The 22,477-nt window shown below is 52.6% G+C and overlaps 8 protein-coding genes across 8 annotated transcripts; 6 read left to right on the top strand and 2 right to left on the bottom strand.

The window, feature by feature from the left end:
• The first annotated feature begins 181 nt into the window (after positions 1-181).
• B0H18DRAFT_980920 (uncharacterized protein) lies at positions 182-2,249 on the top strand. Its single transcript, XM_048044465.1, has 6 exons — positions 182-315; positions 457-667; positions 722-796; positions 855-917; positions 969-1,267; positions 1,318-2,249. Exons 2-6 carry the CDS (start codon positions 601-603, stop codon positions 1,978-1,980), a joined length of 1,167 nt encoding a protein of 388 aa, XP_047898380.1. The 5' UTR covers positions 182-315; positions 457-600; the 3' UTR covers positions 1,981-2,249.
• A 1,482-nt stretch (positions 2,250-3,731) lies between these two features.
• On the top strand, positions 3,732-4,988 carry B0H18DRAFT_553754 (uncharacterized protein). The gene is made up of 11 exons (XM_048038573.1): positions 3,732-3,909; positions 3,959-4,040; positions 4,095-4,108; positions 4,159-4,195; positions 4,246-4,307; positions 4,370-4,379; positions 4,452-4,469; positions 4,533-4,558; positions 4,610-4,635; positions 4,694-4,743; positions 4,800-4,988. The coding sequence occupies exons 1-11, from the start codon at positions 3,818-3,820 to the stop codon at positions 4,845-4,847; spliced, it is 465 nt and encodes a 154-aa protein (XP_047898379.1). The 5' UTR covers positions 3,732-3,817; the 3' UTR covers positions 4,848-4,988.
• A 286-nt stretch (positions 4,989-5,274) lies between these two features.
• Positions 5,275-6,210, top strand: B0H18DRAFT_980879 (uncharacterized protein; the record flags this gene model as incomplete). The annotated part of the gene is made up of 6 exons (XM_048044464.1): positions 5,275-5,334; positions 5,385-5,412; positions 5,470-5,533; positions 5,584-5,608; positions 5,663-5,840; positions 5,903-6,210. Coding segments are annotated over exons 1-5 (313 nt in total), but the record flags the coding sequence as incomplete, so codon positions are not given.
• Positions 6,211-6,620: 410 nt separating this feature from the next.
• B0H18DRAFT_870141 (oxidoreductase) lies at positions 6,621-8,281 on the top strand (the record flags this gene model as incomplete). The annotated part of the gene is made up of 7 exons (XM_048040073.1): positions 6,621-6,756; positions 6,812-6,936; positions 7,001-7,209; positions 7,267-7,684; positions 7,740-7,794; positions 7,843-8,019; positions 8,076-8,281. The coding sequence occupies 7 exons, from the start codon at positions 6,621-6,623 to the stop codon at positions 8,279-8,281; spliced, it is 1,326 nt and encodes a 441-aa protein (XP_047898377.1).
• Positions 8,282-9,252: 971 nt separating this feature from the next.
• On the bottom strand, positions 9,253-11,198 carry B0H18DRAFT_1082839 (PLP-dependent transferase; the record flags this gene model as incomplete). Its single annotated transcript, XM_048031595.1, has 9 exons — positions 9,253-9,375; positions 9,430-9,484; positions 9,547-9,620; positions 9,681-9,952; positions 10,023-10,113; positions 10,180-10,321; positions 10,372-10,564; positions 10,630-10,871; positions 10,939-11,198. The coding sequence occupies 9 exons, from the start codon at positions 11,196-11,198 to the stop codon at positions 9,253-9,255; spliced, it is 1,452 nt and encodes a 483-aa protein (XP_047898376.1).
• Positions 11,199-11,775: 577 nt separating this feature from the next.
• B0H18DRAFT_553716 (uncharacterized protein) lies at positions 11,776-12,451 on the top strand. Its single transcript, XM_048038572.1, has one exon. It carries the CDS (start codon positions 11,941-11,943, stop codon positions 12,355-12,357), a length of 417 nt encoding a protein of 138 aa, XP_047898375.1. The 5' UTR covers positions 11,776-11,940; the 3' UTR covers positions 12,358-12,451.
• Positions 12,452-16,608: 4,157 nt separating this feature from the next.
• Positions 16,609-17,549, bottom strand: B0H18DRAFT_951655 (uncharacterized protein; the record flags this gene model as incomplete). Its single annotated transcript, XM_048042034.1, has 3 exons — positions 16,609-16,944; positions 17,013-17,170; positions 17,321-17,549. 3 exons carry the CDS (start codon positions 17,547-17,549, stop codon positions 16,609-16,611), a joined length of 723 nt encoding a protein of 240 aa, XP_047898374.1.
• A 1,566-nt stretch (positions 17,550-19,115) lies between these two features.
• On the top strand, positions 19,116-21,111 carry B0H18DRAFT_553516 (uncharacterized protein). Its single transcript, XM_048038571.1, has 14 exons — positions 19,116-19,295; positions 19,345-19,379; positions 19,433-19,457; positions 19,523-19,534; positions 19,586-19,601; positions 19,664-19,706; positions 19,769-19,869; positions 19,973-19,982; positions 20,043-20,092; positions 20,149-20,176; positions 20,230-20,287; positions 20,342-20,366; positions 20,421-20,541; positions 20,595-21,111. The coding sequence occupies exons 1-14, from the start codon at positions 19,262-19,264 to the stop codon at positions 20,796-20,798; spliced, it is 762 nt and encodes a 253-aa protein (XP_047898373.1). The 5' UTR covers positions 19,116-19,261; the 3' UTR covers positions 20,799-21,111.
• Positions 21,112-22,477: the final 1,366 nt, after the last annotated feature.

The raw sequence follows: 22,477 nt of genomic DNA, 5'->3' as shown, positions 1-22,477 counted from the left end.
AACAAGCTTGCGGTTCTGCAGCTAGTGAGTGCTTCGCTTCGGTATCTTCGACTTCAACTCGAAGTTGCGCCCTGTCCATGGCCTCAACGACGCGAGCCGCCACGGCGTGCGACCATTGGCGTAAGTCCTAATTGGCATCCGTGTATCTGTCAAGATCATCCATGCTCATCAATCCGTTGAGATGCATTCCACTGCTGGCAGATGGGCCTTCGTTGCATCAATGGGCCGCTCACTCAGCATGCGATAAGTTTATGTATCGATGCTGTGGACCCGTGTTGATGGTATGCGTTTGGATGAACTTAGATGGCATCTTAGGTGTGTTACAACCCTGATTTCTTCGTGTCTTTGTTGCGGTCAAGTGTTTGCTTGATCGGATGCGGCTAGGCTTCGTCAGACCATGTGAAAGTGTCAACTGAAGGTTTCTGGACCCCGTTCTTACAGCACATATTCTGGTAGACCCAAGACTGTCGCAACAGGCGCTTACAATTACGTCGACGCGAGTACCCAGTTGCTCTTAAACTGTTGCTGATCTGGCTGCCGAGGCATCAACCTCCCTCCGGCGTCTCTCGAATCACATCTCTCTTCCATCCTTTAGCCACTATGGATGCGCAGACACGGCCTGTAACGGATACTCTGGTCATTGGTATGGGAGCCATCGGTGCATTCTGTACGTTTCCATATATACTTCTGAGTAATCCTGTTTGACGAGCGTACTGGACAGATGCATATATTCTTGAGAAGAGTGGCCGAACGAGGGTGACTGCTATTGCTCGCGGAAACTACGAAGCATTAAAAGGTAGTCAACGACCGTCTGTATGTTTGATGAGCTCAAGTCGTTGATGAGCGAGTCACAGAATCGGGTTTCACAATGATAAACACCGACACTGGAGACGTGGCAAACTGGAGACCCCACCGCTGTGCGTCGTAGTCGCCTCCTTTGTGAGGCACCTTGCCTCATCGTTTTCCAGTGATGTCCTCGCTGGACCAAGCACTTGACCGCACATATGCGTTTGTCGTGCTTGCAACGAAGGCTATTCCGGAGGTCACCACGACCAGAGATGTAGTTGCACCGCTGCTAGGTCTTACGTATGACGGTGCACACCCGCAACCGGCGTTTGTCTTCATGCAAAACGGCATCGATGTCGAAGAAGACATTTACGTGACTTTGAGCCAGAAGGTACCGTCGCAAAACCCGAGGCTTATCTCAACTGCTCTTTGGGTGCATATGCATATGCGGGACAGCGTCACTGTCGAGTACAACAACTTCGTAAGTACTAGCTCCTGAGTATCAGGCGTCGTCTTCTGACCGGTAACAAGGGCCACATTGATATCGGAGACTATCTCCCTCCCACAGTGGATCGCCAAGTTGGCGTCGTGGTGTCTCCAGTCGCCACCGAATTTTCAGAAACCCTCAAAGCTGGCGGAACAAAGGTCGTCCTAACCGCCGACATTGGACGTCTGAAGTACATGAAGAACGCCTGGAACCTATGCTTCAACATGGTTCCCGCACTGACACGACTATCTTGCGATGCAATTTTCGGCTCACCTGACACGCACATCCCCCCCGCCGGTCTTTCCGCCAAAGATAGTCCCCAGGATGTTCCTCTTACCTCCGGATCCCCTGGCTCGCCAGAGGGCGTCGTCGCGTCTCTGCCACGAGCATCGCCGCTCATTGGCGATTACACGATCCCAATGATGTTGAACCTCTTGTTTGAGGTCTACGACCTCGGTTCTTTGCTCTATCCCCCTACAAGTGGCGGACCCAATCTCGATCATGCAGCAGCATTGTCGATTTTGACGGTAACCGCCAAGGCGTATGCCAGCGGCGCAATGAAGCATGTACCGAGCACGCTGGCAGACGTAAGAGCTGGACGTCCGATTGAACTGGAAGTCATCCTGGGCTCAGTGGTTAGGCTTGGACGGCAGCGGGGTATGGCTCAGCCCGTAAGTGCCATGCTTGATATGGTATCATGTGGGTAACCGATTGAATACCGTTTATTACAGCGTCTTGAGGTTCTCTACGGGTCCCTTCTGCCTGTTCAGCATCAACTGCTTCGTGACGCGAATGCGCTGACTCCACACAGCAAGTACTGATGAACAGCGGGCTGGATGGCATTCCTGTCACCTGTGCTCTGACTGCGGTGATTGTCTGATAATGTGTGTACAAGTAGTCTCTATGCTTTGGTGTATTTCTTGATTCGCGTGTAATGTATCGCATGAGCTCCACAATCACGATCCGCACATACATGGTACGCCAATAGTCGCCTGCCGCGACGCACGCGGCTCACGCCGTTAAAGCCATGGACAGGGCTCAATGCAATCTACCAAGTTGGATTCGAAGATACCGAAGCGACGCGCTCGCTAGCCGCAGAATCCCAAGCTTATTATGATCCCAACCACTGCATCGGAGCAGAAGCCCGGAACTCAGTACCCAGCGCTTAGTGAGACCGCGCGAAGCAGCGCAAGGTTCGGTACATGTTACGCATGAACTCAATTGTGTTCTTCTGTCATGCTGCTCGTCAGATTGGGAAAACGGGGTTTTCGAAGTCTGTTCGGCAGTTTCCACAAGCTAGCATTCCTTGATTCGGACTCCGAACATCCTACGGCTTCCGCGGAGATACTTACTTACTTTTCCTTAACTTAGAATGTTCAGAGTCCGAAAATGAGAAAGAAGCAATATGTCACGCGTGCCGATGACTACTTATTACGGCGCTCGAGCGTGGTGATTAAATGGAAACCCTCCTCCTCCTCCTCCTTCTTGATGTTCGTCGAAGATGGCTGTTAATACCAATTATGGTAACATCATAATCGAAACCCGTATTCCTTCGGCGGCAGTGTCGAACCTAATCTCTTCGTCAGTCCTTCCTCATCCGAATGTACATGCGGCGAGACTCACGCGCACGTTCGGCATCCAAATCGGAAGTGACATGTATTTGAAGATCACTGGTGTTTCCTTTGGCTATCGAGACGCTGCAGCGTCGCTCTGTACAGATCATGACGGCTGTCAGTGTATCAAGGGTCGGAAGATGCAAACAGTCGTGTTCCCGGAATCTTTCGTGGGTAGACTTCCGTGGATGTTTGTTGGTTAATTCTGGTAGATAATCAAAATGCCAGGACATGACAGAACTTCCATTTAGGGTCAGGATCCTGACACTCCGTCCTCAGAGGTAATGCATTACACAGTAAATGAATGGTCAAACCGGTGAGTTGATGAGCGGAGCTCGGACGCCACTGTCATGACTAAAATATATAGATGGGAGGCATGCATCACCCTTCCGTCTACGAAGCAAGCGGGCACTGCTGCTGCTCGAGGGCGACAACGCGCGTACCCAGATAGGCTGCTAGACTTTGTGTTGGGCCAGGTTGGACGACGGGTAACTAGTATGGCAAATACTGCGCGAACCTCACTGGCAGGCTAACCAACTGCTAGTTCTCGAGATCTCATCACTCAGGCTACGATTATGCATCAAATCCATCCATCTTTGATGCTCCTTCAAACCATGATTCGTTGCTGCGAGCAATCTAGTACCGCATTCAATCTACGGCCGGATACTCAATCGATCACCGGCGAACTCGGAGAGTATCATATTTCACCAACTCTATCCAAGATTGACCAACAGACCTTGTACACATGTAATCAGGCGCACGATGTGTGAGGTGACGGGTCGCAAACCATGACACAATTTCGTGAGCGATAGTTGATAGTCATGATGCACTGCAAAGAGTTGTATATAGAGCTACTACCAGCTGTCAGCTTGCTCAAGGTCTCTTAGACTTTTACGCGACAGCCAGTTGCTCATCTCATAGCTCAACCACCATGACGGTGGCGAGTCCAAGCTCGCACCTGTCGGTGAACCTTGCCCCTACAATAGGAAGCATGTTCATTGGGCCTGGCATCTTTTCGTCAATGTGAGTTCCATTTCGACACGCTATCCGAACCCTGTGTCAAGCGTTGTAGGTTGTATGGATTCGCATGTGCTCAATTGATGTACTATCTACGCAACTACACGACGAAAGACCGGCTGCCGGTGAAAGGCCTGGTGCGTATTATTTGACGTATCGGTCCATAGAACTGCCATTGACCGGATGCCCAGGTCCTCTTTGTATGGTCAGTCGACTTAGAAGCTGGACGGTCCTGACGCTGATTCCGTTGACAAGGCTGCTTGACACGACTATCACCGTCTCTGATATACGTGTACGTGTTTCTCTTTGTGAAAGTGAAAGTGATCGAATGGCGTACTGCAGATGATCTTTTACTACCTTATTCAAAGTCATGGCCGTTTTGCCATGATCCTCTTGATCCCGAAGTGCGTGGACTTGAATCCGCTTTTCTTACGTGCCTTTATAATTGACAAATGACCGTATCAAGGGTATTCGCGGTAAGCACTGGGATCACACCCATAATTGAAGATACAAACTATTCTAACCTAAGCTCTGACACATCATCGTAGCTCGAGTACGCAACCACGGTATGCTATGCTCGAATTAGTCCCGCAATCATCATTACCAAGTAGCTGACGTCCATGAACCAGGTAGTGACCATCTGTGTTGTGCAGTTGTAAGTATTGCAATGACATCTCTGGCAAATATTGAGTGACAATCAATATAGGTTCTATGTCCATGAGATATGGCAATGTAGGCCCGTCACAATTTCCCTGGCATGGCATAGCACCTAACAATTAGCTCTTGGCAGTGCTTCAGACACTGCCGCGCCAGTCGAGGGTGCTGATCAGCCTCATCCCAGTAAGTACAGTAGAGTCAGATTGACCGCCATATGTTGTTGAACCCGTTGACAACAGGCAGTAATTTCCATTATCGCTCTTGGTATGTCCGCTCGTCCAACTTGAACGATAGCAACAACAAGGAGCAGACTAACTGTTGCATCCTAGCTCTCAGCCTCGGTACGAAGCAATGCTCATATTGTGATTGGAAACTACGCTGATTGCATTCTGATCTACCAGTGGGGGTGTGGGCTTCCAGGTAAGATATCTCTGACCATGATATTCCAATATACTGAGACGATGCCAGCTCACATGACTGGGTCATATCAAAATCACTCCCACCGGAAATAGTACGTGTCGCCATAAAGCAGAGGTTGGATAACTAACAATGCAATTGTCAGCCGTGGACGGTTTCCAGAGTTTGGACGGCAGCAATAGCAGATGTGTACATCTGTGTCTGTCTTTCATGGGCGTTACACACAAGAAAGACCGGCTTTAGGGCGTAAGACTGTCCTCCCTTCGCTTAGATGCGTTGAAGTGATGTAGCGTCCAGCACAGACACTATGATCGGTACACTCACTACGTACATCGTCAATCGTGGGATTCTATCAGCGTGAGTCCGATGACCTCCATTTCATTCTCAAGGCTCAAACTCGGCTGCAGCGTTATTCAGATCGCATTATGCGCAACGGTTTGTCAATCATCTAACAGGTCTGGCGATGTGACTCATTGATAACATCGGTGGCAGTACTTGGTATCTATCAAGCAGAACGGTATGGTATGGCTGATTTTCCACTGCGCGGGAGTGAAAAGTAAGCTTACCCTCCGTCACATTATTGTGCTCATCAATTTATGCATGCAGTCTATACAAACTCGTTGTTGGGCGTGTAGGTCGCAGCGACTGGTCCTCACATGTCCCTGCTCACTCAGGATTTACATAGATTGAATGCTCGCCGACACGTCAGAGGTGGAAGCTCACATATCGAAATGTCCGATTTCACGCCCGGACCGGCGGATGGGAACGCAACGCGTTGTGATATCGATTTTGAAGCGGACTCGGCTATTAGCAACAGTGTATCTTATATGACGTGACGTTGCTATTGGATGCGACGGGCGAAGGCAGGCTCTCTCGTACTTCAAATGTAGAACCAAATGATCACATATTATTATCCGCCGATCAGGATTCAGGACTTACGTCCACAGAAACTCAGTTGCTACTACACGGCGCAACCTGCAGCTGAGAGGGAGGCAAGATTCGAGACCTGTGGGTCGTAACCAATATTTCCATTTACGTCGGAGGTGGTTGGATCCTTGCCGAATGCAGAAAGGGGCAATCCGACGGAGGTCGAAAGACTGAATAGCAACATCATGGGAGCTGAGCACGGCCCCGGCAAGGAGAGCCTCTGCACATGCGGTTACTTAGCGCTCGCCAGATCAGATCGGTACTCAAGTGTTCAAGTTCTTACACTGCTCGACTACACTAATATTCGAGCTGTGGCGCTTAAGATCGGCCGGAAAGCCACGTTCAACAAAAGCGGACGCAGCTCGGCCTCCGAGCCATGGCGCCGGCCTCCTCGAGTCGTGAGTCGTGTCGCTCCAAGTACTATTCTATGTACACAATACTTCTGTGGACAGTTAGCGCTGACGGGATATTACCAAATCTGGCAAGTTTCTTCACGACCGTCTCTCATCCGCTCGGGTGCGGGACCTACTATCTAACAGATCTAGCTACTCTTTCCATCGTGCCATCGTGACGTGCGACTATGTTGCTGCAAGATGACTGCATCCGAGTCGGATTCTCGATGCCCTCACCCTTATAATGGCGGAACTCGCTAGTTACCCACCCATCTCTACAGCCCTGTGTTCCGTTGACCGGTAACGGCACACTCGGGCAAGCCGATGTCATACACCGCCGCAGCGACATGGTCCACTTTCGCGAAGCTATCGTATGCAAGCAGGAGGCCGCCGGTAACAGCAACGTTTGCTGTCGATAGGCTCGAACAAGCGGCGCGCAAGAAGCTCGAGCACTCGTCAGGTCTGCTGTTACTCTTGAGTGCGCATACCATAGCGATCTGACCCCTATAATGCAGATGCATACATGTACATCTTCGGCAGCGCAGGAACAGGCTCCACCGCAGAATCCAACAGAGCAGCGTTCAAGAGGTGGAAAATTATACCTCGTCTGTTGAGGGACGTTTCCAAGCGGAACATCGAGGTGACAATGTCATTTGACAGTGTACGTAGCGTCCCGAGTTCGCTTAGCAATGATCGTTCGACAGGTGACATTGTTCGGCAACACCTACCCATCGCCGCTTCTGCTAGCTCCTATTGGAGCCCAGGGCATTGTCCATGCAGAGGGCGAGCGGGCCACAGCTGCAGCTGCGGGTGGGCTCGGAATACCCTTCATTATGAGCACGGGGTCGACGCGCTCTATTGAGGCCATCGCGAAGGCTAACGGTCCTGGGCCGCGATGGCTGCAGCTCTACTGGTATATACTCACTATCCTCTGAGTTTACATTGTATGGCGTTAATGGCATTTGCGCAGGGGCAAGAATGACGGCACCGTGATGTCTCTGCTCTCTCGCGCGAAGGCCGCCGGCTTCACTGCTCTCGTAGTGACCGTAGATACCCCCACAATTGGCTGGCGGCCGTGTGACCTCGATACGGCCTATCTTCCTTTTGCGCACGGCGTTGGGGCGCAGGTCGGCCTCACGGATCCTTTTTTCATGGCAGCTGCCGGATTGGAACCGTTTCCGGAGGACGAACATCCAGACTTTCCATACATCGCCGCCCGTCAGGACGAGCTCATTCGGAACGGCGATAAGAAGGCAACATTGCAGTCCGAGGTCGGTCAGAAGATGGTCGGAGAACTTCTGGACCCGACCAAGGTTTGGGGTGACCTTTCACGGCTGAAAGAGCAGTGGGGTGGCCCGCTGATACTGAAGGGCATTCTGTCTCCGAAGGTTCTTATTCCTCTGATGACAGCGAGGGAATCTACATCGCTCACGAGCACTACAGGACGCCGAGTTGGCGATAGAGAACGGTGTAGACGGGATTATAGTTTCAAACCACGGTTCGTAACCGCTGTATCTCGGAGATACATGCCTTAACTTAATCGTAGGCGGTCGACAGATTGACGGCTCCATCTCTTCCCTGGACGCGCTGCATAGAATCATGGGGAGCTGTGCTGTCAAGGAAGCTCAGGCTCGTGGGACATTCACTATTCTGTTGGACTCCGGCATCCGTACGGGGAGCGATATCTTCAAAGCGCTAGCACTGGGTGCACAAGGTGTCTGTTGTGAGTGCCTCGGAGTCGTAAATGCGGCGCTAGGTTATCTGACTACCTTCCAACAGACGGCCGCCCCTATATGTATGCTCTCGCGTTAGCTGGTCGAGAAGGGGTCGACAGCCAGTTGAGAGCAGTCTTGGCCGACTTTGAGATCACGCTCGGTTTGGCCGGGGTCAGAAGCATTGAGGAATTGCGCATTAACGCTCACGACCTATTGGTCAGGGATTGGCATATCGTTCATTCTTCCGAGCAAGGTGAACACCCAAATTAGTCAGTGAGCAAGTCATCGTTCTGGAAGATTGTCTTATCATCGTGTCTGGAATACCATAACATCCTACGAAATCCGATGGCATAATGTCTGCATGATCCGCACTATCTCCAATTCCTCAGGGTCATCACAGTCGGATTGTTGGCCGTCATCTACTATTTGTGTCCCTTTCCGAAGGTCGACTCATCGCCTTATCGCTCCATTCCAGTGGTCTCAGACCTCTATACGACCTTCTCAATTCAGTTATTGGTAGCGCACATCATTCCGTAGGATTACCTGACTAGTGTCGTGGTTCATGACGATTATTCTTACTCAGTAAGGGTGTTTGTCGAGAGTTTTTCATCAAGAAAATGAGGGCGAATCTGCTTAGCGTGGCGAGGCAGCCTGACAGAGCGTGTGGACAGTAGAGAAGATGAGTAAACTCGGTCCCGATTAAGCCTTACCGAGCGTGAACTTTGTATGCGTAGCACATGCATCGATTCTCAAAGATGGATGGGTGCGCAACATAATCATGACCTGGCCTTCTCCAAGAGACACTACAAAGAAATCATCGTTTGCTCCACATGCGAAGGCTGTGGCGGAGTGAAAGCTCTTTCACAATGCCTACTGGGCAGGGAAAGTGGACCGTAGGGCACCATTATCGGCATAGAAAAGGCTTGAAGGGCTGTTGTCCGCCGGGAAAGGCGTCTTTCGACGTCTTTCCGAGATACGTCTATGTCGTGGGAAAACCGTGAGTAATTCTTTTCACTTTTGAAGCCTTTTCTGCCCGGGGAAATCATGATATCTTTGCAGTGAGATGCTGCGCGTGCGCCTCCAATCGGTTTCCCGGTTATACGCAGGTCTAGCACGTCAAGATGTGTCGCAAACATGGTATTTTCCCAAACAGCGCCATACATACACAGGGGAATGATGCATACTCGGAGCCCTCTAATCTCCTTTCTCCAGTGACGTTCACTCTTCGGGTACCCAAACGATCACTTCAGGTACCTTTTTAAAGACTGTAAGCGTTCGGCCGCGGACCGCAATGTATTGAGGTCTTTCGCATACGAGAAGCGAATGTAGTTCTCGTTGATGCTGGCATGCGCGTCGCAGTAGAACTGCAAAACAGACATCATTAGTATAAGACGTTAGGCGTAGAGAGGCGAATTCACATCTGTGAGCGGTAATGGCGCCACGCCCACTTCCATGGCCATGAACCACGCGGCACTGCAACATAAGAGTATGGAGGTGAAAAGCACCCAGAGGAACCAAGTAAGCCGCAGACATACTGGAAGTCACGGCGCCGATCTCGTATGTTCTGCGGGAAAGGGTAATCAGCGGGCCATTGCAGATTGCTAACATCCTAGTTTTTCATGGTATTCAGCCAAACGACGCTTCTGTCATACGCCCGACCACCACTTACAACTGTGATGAAGTATGCCCCCTCAGGCTGCGTATAGTTCAGACAGAGCCTCTCAAAGGCATCAGTCAATATCGCCTTGCGCTCCTTATATTCATTTGTCTGCGTCTCGAAGAACCCGCGCTCCCCAGCCTGCTCGAGGCCGACAGCGACGGCTCCCTGCATCGGTGTGTTGGCACAGTACACGAGGCGGAGCGACGCCGCATACGCGGGCGCTATTAGCGCGGGCGGGCCGATGAGCCAGCCCACACGCCATCCGGTGGCCGCGAAGAGTTCTACAACAGTGAACGGGACATTTATCAGCAAACCTGACAGGCCGACGAGAAGGAAGGAAACAAAACAGACTGCCTGCTGAGCCCACAGTGATGGTCCGCTTCCACATGCCGGGCAGCGTTGCGAAGCGTACGTGTTCCCTGTCGTAAACGAGGTGCTCGTACTGCACACCCACGGGCGCCGCATTAGCGCGATAAGTATAAGGCACTATATGGCAAGAGGAACGCACAACTTCATCGGATATTACGAGCAGATTGTGCTTATCCGCGAGCTCAGCTATAGCCTCAAGTTCTTCGCGCGTGAATACCTTGCCTATAGGATTGTGTGGGGTGTTCAGCACGATCATCTTCGTGCGCGGGGTGATGGCGCGACTAGAGGACAGCTAAGCTCAGGCTTGGTACGGCGTGCTATAAATCAATACCTTAATGTATCCATGTCTAGAGTCCATGTGGGCTTGCAACGCTTTCCGGGATCGCCTGCGTTAGGGTGGAGGGGCACGAACACCGGTACGCCGCCGTTGAAGACGACGCACTGGAGGTACTGGTCAAAGAACGGCTCCATGATGATAACTTCGTCTCCGGGATCCACAAACGCAGTGAAGGCCGCGTACTGCCCTGCGAATCCAATGGAAACACGTCATTCTCAACGCTTCGCCGCTGTGGACACCTAGCGTCCATACCTTCGGTCGCGCCGTTCGTGACCATCATCTCCGTTTCCATGTCGAGTTCTCTCTCGTGGAACTGAGTCCCGTAGAAATTCTGCATTGCCTTCCGTAGTCTAGGAATCCCCTTGGGATGCGCATATTGATTTCCCATCGTGGAACATAGTGCTTCCTGAGCACCCTCGCGAGCCCAATCCGGAGGCGGAAAGTTCATGTAACCCTGGCCAAGGTTGATGCAATCTGAAGGGAGGTTCACGGCACTGTAAGAGTTATGAGGCGAGAAGAGTTATTGCCTGAGGGAGCGGGTGTGGAGATAGTAACACTCACTTGAAAACGGACCAAACGTCCTGACGCAGCGCGCGCCCTTCCGTCAAGCGAGTGGCATGCTTGATAGGGGATAGCAGATCGCGAGCAGTGTGGAACGCGCCACTCGCAGTACTCGTATCCTCGGCTGTCTTGACTGCCTTACTGTCGGCAGGAACGTTCGCGGCGGTAGCAAGGTGTCGGCCGTGATGAAGGGCGACAGCGACCGGCGGTCTTCCACAGGACGACAGGACAGCAAGACAGATATAGCCACGGATAGACATGCAGGGCAGATTGGACGAGGACAGACATGGCTGGGCCGACTTAGATATGGTACGATACAGCCTTGGCAGGTGGCAGCAAGCAGCAATGTCTGCCCTCTCCCACGCCAAACATAGAGGGTTACGGACAGAGCGCTGGGTCTGCTGTGTTCTGTCGTATCAGACCTTCGCCCTGGGACCACATCAGTCATCAGTACGGCGGCGTCTTGTCGTCGGTGGCAGACTGACCAGAAACGTAACACGTCAGCCATATCCTCACGATGATCTGTTATGCTCATGATACTTACTTTTGTCGTCCAAGCGCATGAAATCACCTCACTCGGCACTAAAGACATGGGGAGGACTCAACCGCAACGTCCACCTGCGTGTTCACAGTATGTGGTTCAACGGAGAATGGCTATGCGGTATTGGTAGCGCGGGAGGTTTGTGTCGAGCTGAGACAATGCGCTTCCCAGGATGCTTGAATCAGATCACGAGCAGAACCGCCGGCGGAGGTCAAGGGGAAGACGAAAACAATTGAGTGAGCATACGAGGGAGGGAGGCACTCTTGACATTCGAAAGGCGATGCATCGATGAGCGGATCCGAGGACGGTGAGGGAGGAGGAGGAGGGACGTACAGTCCTCCGTGCGCGTGACCCAGGAGCAGGGTTCATAAGGTTAGCGCTCGCCAGATCAGATCGGTTCATCTCCTCGAAGCTCTGAATTGGCTCTAAATGACTGGAATGCATGATTACGATGCCCAAGGATGCAACTACGGTTCCTGATCAGTCGCACATTCAAGGCCATCGCCGGGGCTCGTCGAGTCATCGTCAACCTCTTCAATGCAACATCACCGTGTTTCCGGGAAGTCGTGTTTCGCAAGAGCAAGGAAGAGATCATCGATTTGGCGGTGCGGCATACGATCATCGTGCGCCAGCTCGTGGACGAGTATGGCGACCGCTATGGCACCCGATTTCGGTTTGCCTACGGCGTCGAAGCCTTCACCCAGACAGAGCCAGAGTACATCATCGAAATCTGCAGCGCTGCAAAGCGTACGTGGGGATTAGCTGGACCAGGTGACGACCGCATCATACTCAACCTACCGTCTACTGTCGAAGCGGGCCCTCCCAACCACTTCGCGGACCAGGTGAATATATATTCTTGTTCTTCGTGCCTCTCCTGAGTACTTCTGCAAGCACATCCCGGACAGAGACGAGGTCATAGTCGGCCTCCACTGTCACAACGACAGAGGCACGGCCGTCGCTGCGACAGAACTCGGTCTGCTCGCTGGCGCCGAGCGAGTCGACGGTTGTCTGCTTGGGAACGGCGAGCGATCAGGCAACGTAGACCTCGTCACCGTCGCGCTCAACATGTACACGCAAGGCGTACCCTGCGGACTGAATTTCACCGATATACAATCCACGATCGACCTCGTGACCGAGCTCACATCCATCCCTGTCCATCCCCGGCACCCCTACGCCGGGGAGCTCATCTTCACCGCTTTCTCTGGGCAGCACCAGGACGCGATCAAGAAAGGGCTCGAGGCCCAGGCGGCGCGGCACGCACTTGCGAAAGGCACCGGCCAGCCGCTGCTCTGGGACGTTCCCTACCTCCCGCTGGACCCTGCGGACATCGGGCGAACGTACGAGGCTGTCATCCGAATTAACTCCCAGTCTGGCAAGGGCGGGGTCGCGTACGTCATCAAGGAGCACCTGAAGATCGACCTCCCGCGGTCCGTACAGCAAGACTTTTATCGCGTCGTCCAGGAGCAGACGGAGCGTCGCGGGTGTGAGCTGTCCCCCGACGATATCGTGGCGGCCTTCCGTGAGACGTACCACTTCTCAGGTGGCCACTCGCAGGTGTGGATTTCGCTCGTGGACTGCGTCGTTTATGAGAGCACGCCGCAAGACGGCGTACAGACGGTCGTCTTCAAGGGTGCGGTGGCAGTCGACGGAACGACATACGCGTTGCAGGGCGAGGATGCGAATCTCGCTTCCGCAGTGGTCGAGGCACTTCATACTAGCCTCAATGTGAACTGCTGCTTAGTCGAGGTCCAGACAAGTGGCGGAGGCATCCCTGCATACGCGTCCTTCGTGTTACTCGCGGAGCGCGGAGAGGAACGATCACCTCCGCTTAGTGCATGGGAAGTGGGGATGGACCCTCAAAAGCCGGTAAGGAAGACCTATCCGGAAGTGCCGAGTGTCAGTCTGGTTCCCGACTTCTACCATAATGTCGACGAGGACTTACAAAGACACCGCGAACGTGCTATGATTCTGAGAGGTCGCTTCATTTGACGCTTGAGAGTAGATGCCGTACGTCCATTGCGGAAATCTGAGCTGTATCGAGGAGCGGGGGCGACAGAAACAGCTCCATCGTTCAGCGTCTTCGGTATTTAGCTGAGTCGTCCTCGGCGCCCTCGAAGGAAATCCTAGCAACTGAGCTCACCCCCCTAGGCGTGATGTTGTCGAACAATACAAAGCCTAAGTATGAGGTGAGCAGCTGCAGTCGATATAAGAGCGACCATATCATTAACGCACCACGGGATTTAAGTTTCAACGTAGGCTATCTTCCTTCACTACGACGGTAGCCCAGTCCGGGCGAGGCCCGGCAGTCACTGAGACAGGACAGACGAGAACGTTCCCCAACTCTGTACTTCATCCAGAACACTTGCTCAACGATTAGGGGGGAGCGGCCGAGTGCCGGCTATGCATCCATGGTCACATGAGGCATGGAGGAACGAGTGAGACTGATCGGCGCGACAGCTGTGCGGCAGAAAGCGACGAAGACTTGATTGGATAGCATCACGCAGTCCGTGGGGGATGCGAGTCGGCTCTCTTTGCGAGGTGAACTTGACAGCATCGGCGGCTCGGGAAGATTATATCCGACCTGGTCGACTCTTCCAGCGACTATCCGTGGAGAGTCCAGACGCGCTGACGACGGGCGTGGCCTCTACACCGTTCACGTAGTGTTCCGAGTCGACCGCGCGAATCGCCAGTCCTAACCGTGTATCTGTAGTCAATTGTAAGGTCACAAAGATGGTCGTACGTCAGCAAGCGGCCACAACCACGGTAAGGAACGGCGTACTGGATGCTAAGCCCTCTGAACATTGTGCCATAGGGAGTATTTCCAGCCCAGCTCTTCGTCAGTCTGATGGGAGACCAACGAGAAAGTGGGTGAGTGCGAGACACGGACATCGCCAAGAGGCTACTGACGCACGATATTTGGATCGACGTTGATCGTTCACTTCCATCCTTCGCTCATGGAACGGACTGAATACAAGAGGTAAGAGAGTCCGTCTTCGCGAACCGCAGGATGAAGTCTTGGATCGAGGTGGAGGGCGTGACATGAGGAGAGGAAGGCCTTGCTGACGAGGAATGTTGGACATCGGGCGAATCACGATCTTGTTGCCTGGCGTGGCGAGCCTAGAGCTGCACGACGTAGTCGAGGTTGGTGCGCTGCCCTTCGGCACATATAGCAAACTGACCAGGAGCGCAACGCGTCAATCACGTCCGCATCCTCGGTGATTTGAGAGTACTGTACGCACCTCTCGTCGTCCGAGCGGAAGATCACAACCTCACTAATGGATCCCCCTCCTCCTCCTCCTCACTCGGTTTCACGAACATGGCGGAGCATAAACCGCAATGTTCACCTGCGTGTTTCGACCGGATGTTCCAGACACAGATGTGGCTGGAGCTGGTTTAGTCTCGATGCAAGACCCTCTAGCGGCCCTAGCGCGAGGAAGTTATGATGTCGAACGGAGCAGGCAGTTCTCTTCACGGGATGCTCTTGAACCAGATCGCCGGGAGAGAAAAGCATCATGCGTGAGTATGTATGCGAGGGGACGATAGGGAGGAGGAGGAAAGGCAAATATATACTAAGCGTGGACTGAGCGCCGCGCTCGGCGGTTCATGCGGTTAGCGCCCGCCAGATCAGATCGGTACAGTCGTGACGATGTGGCGAGGCGCTCTGGCTTCTTCGCCCGCACGCCCGCTCGTCTGCTCGCGCGTCCGTGCCACCTACTCGGGTTCGCGCTCTCAAGTCAACGACGCGTCGCCTTCTCGCTCTTAGAGAAACAGATGAGCACTGAGTCATCGAGATTTATAGTAAGTCGTGCGGAGTGCTGTCACGCGTGGCGAGCCCTACGGCGCCCAAGCATGGTGACTAAATGGAATCCTCTCCTCCTCCTTCTCCCCCACGCGTTTGTCTAACACAGATTCTAGCATTTAGCGCTATCATCCGACCACATCATCTACAACAAAACTCGAGCTCAAAACTCACCGCGTCTGCGTTGCTCAACATGCTAGATTGTTGGGCCCAACCTCTGACCCAAGGCCAAACCTCTTCTCGCCTACTCATACCGGGTCCCAAGTCGATTGGTGCAATGAAGAGATTTCACCGTACCGTTCGCGGTATGCAGCGCACAGCGTGCTTTCGCCTCCTTAGCAGCGGCATATCTTGAGCGGGCACGTCGGGGTCAAGAGGCGCCGGTGACAGGGCTTATGATCTTAGCAATCAATAGGGGAGCTCAGACTGAACGGGCAAGGGTACGGGTACGGGCAAGGGTAGGTCACGGGGACGGTCCGGCCGCGCGGCAACCGTAGGGTTAGCAGTAGGGGCTGCCACGTAACGTTAGGGTTTGTGCAGCAGCAATTGTAAGTTACAATAGTTTGGTCCCGACAAGGTATATAGAGCACGTACATCCGTTTCGGTAGCATGATAGGAGGCAGCTGGATCGCCATCGCAAATGCGACGCCGCCATCCTCTAATACTTTGAAAACATATACCTAAGTACGTAGTTCTGCTTTCGGAAATGTTATGTTACCCGATTAGTATATTCCGCTTTCGGCAGGCGCTGGCACTTTCCCGCACTCGAGTTCAGCTGTAGTAGGCTATAGTAGGTGCATCGTGCGTACAATATTTACGAGCCATGTTGATTGTCATCAAATTGATTTTTCTCTTTGGTGCGCGTTAGCCTTGAGAGCCATACTGATTATACTATCCAAATACTGTCTGTAACAAAGAGCAGTGGCGTAGAAGCTGGAAGAACTAGGCTAGGGTTAACGGTGGCAGCATCTACGCTAATTGTGGCTAACCCTACAGTCGCCGTGCGGCCGGACCGTCCCGTGACGTGCCCTTGCCCGTACCCGTACCCTTGCCCGTTCAGTCTGAGCTCCCCTAATGTCGCGGCGCCATCCTGGTGACACAATACGCAGATAAGCCGGCTGTTAACATGTCCGCGAATAACATATGGGTGCATATGTACGACCCTCTGACATACTCCTCCGACTGACGCTGATTAGCTGAATCTCGACGCCCACACCAAACCACTGCTGCCAACGCGATGGATGCTGACCGGAAAGTTCAGCGTTCAACGTTCAACAACACCGTGTACAGTACAGAGAATGAATCAAAGGAAACACATAGACATGTCGATCTAAGGTCCTCCTTTTCGTGCGAGCGCCCGCGCCTCCTGCCCCTGATCTTCATCGAAATCCAGGTTCTTCCCGGCGTCCTGCCACGCATCCATATCCTGCGCGAGCCGCTCTGAGTGCGCCCTCGCATTCACATCCGTCGCATTCCGGAGCAGCAGCCGGAACAGAAGCGTCCTCCCCACGGCACGTCCTTCGCCCGGCACCACGTCGACGATGAACTGGACCGCCCGGTCCCAGTCCCAGATCTGCGTTCGCGCATATAGGGCAGAATCGCGTGCGTGACGTCCCTGAGCTAGCCGAAGTACACGTTGAACTGATCCAGGGCCATCATCGTGGATCTTTGGACATCCCGCGCATAGTCAGCCCGATGAGCACCCGGGAGAGGGGCCAGCGACGAGGCACGCACCCTCTCTCTTCGAGCAGGCTCTTCGGCGCGTTCCCCTGCGTTGTTCACGAGGACGTCCAACCTGCCTCGCACTGCGACCACCTCCGCCGCCTTGCGTTTGATAGTCTCCTCCGGCTCCGTCACGTCGAGTTCGGGCGCAACTTCTGGTCGTTGCGTGCCTGCGAGGGGAAGTCAGCACGCGCGCGCACGGGGTTGCCGCGCTCAAGCTCGCGCGAACGAGGCGCTTGCCGAACCCGGAGGAGGAGGAGGAGGAGGAGGAGGAGGAGGAGGAGGTACGTGCCTGTGGGTGGAAAGGACTGTCAACTCACTAGCTGTGCTCCGGTCAGCGAGCGGCGCCAGGGGCACGAGGTTGACAGAAGTACGGTGGATTTCATTCCAGAGTTCCCTCCGCGGACACGGTGCACTTGCTCTCTGAATGGCCAGGTGGCGGCCGCTGTTGTGGTTATTGGGACGGAGGGGTGACGGGCGTACCGCCTCGAAAACGGCAGCGGTGCTGCGAGCATGTGTAAGATGATGCCCGTGGCCTCTGTTCTCCATGCTAAGCAACGCCTACCCGGGTTCCGCGACAACGTCCGCGGGAGTGTTTCCGTTAACAGTGAGAATAGGGAAGTCTTTACCTTCTCCCGCAATCAGATGAACACTTCCGTTGTGATCTACATATCAATGGGCGTGGATGATGTGTTCCAACTTCTACGATGGGACGAAAATAACAAAAACAGTGGAGAAAGAACCGGCACACACCGTTCAACGGAGATTACACGAACCCCTGCAACCATACGCACCGTGGCCACTGTCGCTCGCCAACAATGATCCTTCTTATCCCGTAAGTCAGCAGTTGAACTCGTCATTGTGTGATTAACTTCGACCGAATTCTCTACCTCAGAAGCCGTGGACGCGCACTCTTCGCAAGCTGCTTACGGAACACAATCCCAGCCACTGTCCTAGTGACACGTCAAACTCCGGGCCTGTCCGCATAAGAGATGGACGGACACATCTGTGAGCTACCGAAGCAGATCGCAAGCGAACAGTTGAGGATATCCTCAAGAAGATCGCGGAGCTTGCGTTGCAACAGCTCAGGCTCGCACGCCTCATCAGCTTGTACCACGGCTGTCCGAAGTGAGGACTTCGATATACACCCGGAGGACCATTCACGGATATAGCCACTCACCTATTGGTACGCGTGCCAGTGCATTCACACATCAATCACGGTAGAATGTTATCTCGTGTGACCATCTGCATGACGTTGATCTGAGGACCATGGTGAGTATCGGAATACCGCCAATCGCTTGTATACACAGTCAGTTTGCTAATTGCATCCTCTGACTCTGTGCTGTACAGATGCGATCATGATCAGTAGCGCCACACCCAGAAACACTCCTCAACTATTCCCATGTCTAGGATGAAGTCGTATTTAGCTACCCACTAGACATTCGCAGCTTCCGAGGGTGGAACACTCTGTCCAACCACTGCAGTACCAGCTAGTGGACCAACCTCGACAAGGATCAAGCGTCGCTTACGACTCGGGCCATGAGTGAGGATCTCGGCAGGACTGTAGGTGTCCTCCTCGTAGGGGTTCTGCTTACCGCTACGTAAGTACGCATTCCTTAGCTATGTGGTGCCATGTGGCTTACTGTGTTTCAGTTTATACGGTATTACTACCTTGCAGACGTACATGTGGTACCGCAACTATCCAAAGGATCCACTGTATATTCAAGCTGTGGTATGCTTTCGCAATAGGCTACTAGTATTAGAGTCGATATGAACGCTGAAACCTTTCACAGGTCTGGTCACTTCTGTAAGCATGCAATACATTTCACTCTGACTCGTCTAGAACTGGCTTCGACATTGCGACGCCGAAGCTTTCTTGATACGGTGCATGTCGCACTCAGCATGCATGTCATCTACTACTATGTAATCCTCAACTTCAACAATCCGACCGCACTCAAAATGTCTGTTTGGTGGGTATCCTCATTCTTTGGTATGGGCAAACAAATTCCTAACACGGGAAATCCAGGAGCTTCGATGTAAGCACGGAGATTACAATCCCACACGATTGACTGTTGATTTGTTATTTATTGCAGGGTACCATAGTTTTGACGGTGAGGCCTCACGATCCCTGCTTCGGGCTCACAAAAGACTCGACATAGTCATGACTCACGACTTGATTCTCAGGCGGTGATCACCTGCATTGCACACGGGTTTGATCTCTCTGCTACGACTGACAAGTCCTTTGTGGATCTAATCAGGTTATGTGTAGATTTTACGCTCGCCGCGTCTACATCTGTAAGATCGCTCCGGCTCAGTGTGCACCGAGTACTGACATACCTCCAAGTGGCAGACCGGAACTGGATGTTGCCATTAGTCATCGTAAGCCGCAGCCCTTCTGAAGCTGTGCGACGAAGCTTATGACCATCTTGTAGGGAATTCTGTCATGCACTCGGCTGCGTATGTCGCGATGGTCCTCGTATGCTTATATCATTTGCTTACTATTGATCTCGCATTCCTTACAGTTTGCGCCTTCAGTACGTGATTATCCATGCTCGTGTTGCGTCGTCTCACATAGTACATGAAAGTCACCGTTCAGAGACTGTACGTTCCATCTAATAGGTAAGTTATAGATCGGTGGGATGCGTGTCTGACATGTTTTGCAGGCTTGTGATCAAGGTCATCGCAGATTTGTCACAAAAGATCGGGGTAATATTTCCACCTTGGACTCGAACAGTTCTTATCATAATTGATTTGCCCACGTCATTAAGGCATTAGTCGGGATCGGCCTGGGTGCCGGTTGTCTCGCTGATTGGATCATATTGGTCGCCTTGGTCTTTCTACTTCGCCGTCGTAGATCAGGGATGAAAGAGTGAGTCAGTTATTAGTCGAACGTTAATGGTCCGCTTGCGTTGGTAAGTGGATATCAGTCAAGTATTTGCTAATCAAATTCTTGCATTCATGTGCCTCTCCAGCACCGACTCCGTGAGTCGTTCAACATCATCACAGACTCGAAACCCATAGCTGAAAGTATGCGGTGCGAAGTTGATCGACAAACTCATCTACTGGACAGTTAACAATGGCTTGTTCACGAGGTATGTGTACGCATTGAAAGAGACTAAAGCTCGGACATTGATGGAACTCGATGCAGTATACTCAACGTGTGCGTCATTGTCACGGTATGTATAGTCTCCCTCTGTTTGAGTGGAGTGCTCTGAGCTCGATGGCGCAGCTACTGGGAATGCCCGACAACATGATCTATTTCGCTTTGGATCTGCTCCTAAGCAAACGTGCGTATACCCATCGTCCACCCTTCAAGCGCCATTCACTGTTTCTCTCTTTAGTCTATGCCAACTCTCTCCTAGCAACGTACATTATTGTCTGGCAACAGTAGTTGTTCTGCACTAATGAATACCGTTATAGGCTAAACTACAGAAGTGTCGCCCATGGGCGGGGTACCGATGACACGGAACCAGCGTATCCGCTTTCTCCACTGAGAGCTCAACAGACCGGCGACACTCTCCGTTTCAACCCCACCACTACGGTATGTCTTCGCGAGAGATCGCAATGCATAGCAATTGAAAGGGGGTGTTCAAGGTTGCAGGTGTCAAGCCCGTGGTACACGTGATGACAACCACCATCACTGATGCTCCGTTTTCAAGCCAGGCTATGGTATGTGTCTTATTGGGGCCGACAAGGACAGGCTCACACACGAACGTTATGGAATGTAGGAGGTCGACGGCGGGGACCAACACTCAGCGCGCGATGGTGACAGTAAGGTGTACCCTCTCGGCAACGTGACGTGAAGCGGGATCTCGCCGCTGCTATGGTGCAGTCCAATGTACACTTAGTGCATCATGACATATTATCAATAACTTACCTGCTCCGTCGACTCGTGATACAATGTTCTTCATCATTCTCTACGAAAACGGTCTTGCAAATATTCTGTATTCTGTAAAACAAGCATCGGGTCTGCACGCGGAATGCTACGAAGTCCTTTGCTAGTGGAGCGCACTGGGGGCCGCGGCGGGTTCGATCACAGCACCTTCGATTCTCGCATTCGGAAGCTTCGCAAAGTTTGTGATTCAGCGCGCATAGGTCTGCACACTCATTCACAGGATTGATTTGAGCGGTGCGACTAAATAAAGATCAATTGGTGTCCGGTGCAAGGCCAGTGCAGTGGATCTTGACTACCATACCAGTATGCCATATGGGCAACTTCTCAGACCTGAAGGCGAAAAGTCCGAGTCGTGATAGGACTGTGGTTACTCGTGAGAGACCTATCGCTTGGGCGCTGTGATAACTTGGAGTACGAAGCGGATGATATTTCAGGCCCTACTACTAGTAGTACCTACAGTCGAAGAGTTGAACCTCCGTCTCTTGAATGGTATGTGCTAGATACCTCTGATGTCCACTCAAGTCCAAAGCTTGTCGCATTCAGAGACGGGTGACAAAAGATGAATAGCCGTCACGGCGACGCCGGCTAACGTACCTACTGAACATCCTTCCATTCTGAATCAGAATACGGAGCCCACCTCCTAGTGACCATATCGAGAAGCTGTCGGCTCTCAATGAGCTCTCCGAGGTGCGCTGGCTTAGTAGTAATCCGAAGCTTGAAAGCAGAAAGCGTATACTAGGCCATGATAGCGTGTTCCAGTTCCTAAATGTGTCTCCCTCGCACTGACATTTGAGATCGGCGTAGACATGGGCTCCGTCAAGGAAGCAATCCTTTATGCTGCGAGCGCGTCCGAGAGTCGGAACTGCAGCGACTGGCGCCAGATTCATCATGCTACTCGTCTGGCCACTGTTCCGAAGAAATCAACCAGTCAAGGAACATCGGGCACCTTGACTTCGAGTCGGAAAACATACCGAATCATGTGGGACCTTCTTTGGCTGTGAACTTGAGAAGGAAGCTTGAGTGCGGAGACAACCGTGAAGCCCATTGTTTGAGAACGATCACAGGGCGTGCCGATAGCCTGAGTAAGCCCTCGTTAGATGAGGCTCTCCTACATATAAACCATCACATCCCAGAGAAAGCTACGGCACCTAGTATATAACAATTCGGCCACTCTTGTCCTCAGGCTGTGCACTGTCATGGCATCGACCTTTCCAATGGTGCAGCAAGACGTCACGGTGTCAAGCCCTCAGAATATCGTGGGGGCCGGAACGGCTTCCATACTGCACAGAGAGAGGAGATACCAGTCATACCAAGGAAGCAACTACATCCTGCCGACAGATGCTGTCGAGAGGGAAAGGTTGGCTTCATTGCCACGGACTTGGCACTGCGAACTAATGTCCATAAAGACTTGCTCTACAGCATAGGGTGCTCCTGCAGGTTCTGAAGAACCGCCTCATCGTGCCTAATGTCACAGTGAACATGGAAGACCATATTTTGGATAGCGGAACGGGATCAGGTGCGTATCAATGTTTGGAAATGACAAGTCTGGTAGCTCACTTTGTCTAGGCACATGGTTGCTGGA

Source organism: Fomitopsis serialis (genome assembly GCF_022376445.1).
Source record: "Fomitopsis serialis strain Sig1Antser10 chromosome Unknown B0H18scaffold_6, whole genome shotgun sequence".
Classification (NCBI taxonomy): Eukaryota; Fungi; Basidiomycota; class Agaricomycetes; order Polyporales; family Fomitopsidaceae; genus Fomitopsis; species Fomitopsis serialis.
This window is presented reverse-complemented; position numbering and strand designations above follow the sequence as displayed.

Excerpts from the sequence above, each read along its gene's own strand:
- B0H18DRAFT_980920 (XM_048044465.1), top strand. The coding sequence starts at position 601 with ATGGATGCGCAGACACGGCCTGTAACGGATACTCTGGTCATTGGTATG. Across the intron at positions 918-968 it reads AAACTGGAGACCCCACCGCT|TGATGTCCTCGCTGGACCAA; the intron begins GTGCGTCGTAGT and ends ATCGTTTTCCAG. Across the intron at positions 1,268-1,317 it reads CTGTCGAGTACAACAACTTC|GGCCACATTGATATCGGAGA; the intron begins GTAAGTACTAGC and ends ACCGGTAACAAG.
- B0H18DRAFT_553754 (XM_048038573.1), top strand. The coding sequence starts at position 3,818 with ATGACGGTGGCGAGTCCAAGCTCGCACCTGTCGGTGAACCTTGCCCCT. Across the intron at positions 3,910-3,958 it reads CCTGGCATCTTTTCGTCAAT|GTTGTATGGATTCGCATGTG; the intron begins GTGAGTTCCATT and ends CAAGCGTTGTAG. Across the intron at positions 4,744-4,799 it reads TGCTGATCAGCCTCATCCCA|GCAGTAATTTCCATTATCGC; the intron begins GTAAGTACAGTA and ends CGTTGACAACAG.
- B0H18DRAFT_553716 (XM_048038572.1), top strand. The coding sequence starts at position 11,941 with ATGCAACTACGGTTCCTGATCAGTCGCACATTCAAGGCCATCGCCGGG.
- B0H18DRAFT_553516 (XM_048038571.1), top strand. The coding sequence starts at position 19,262 with ATGTGTAGATTTTACGCTCGCCGCGTCTACATCT. Across the intron at positions 19,296-19,344 it reads CGCTCGCCGCGTCTACATCT|TGGCAGACCGGAACTGGATG; the intron begins GTAAGATCGCTC and ends CATACCTCCAAG. Across the intron at positions 19,380-19,432 it reads GGATGTTGCCATTAGTCATC|GGAATTCTGTCATGCACTCG; the intron begins GTAAGCCGCAGC and ends ACCATCTTGTAG.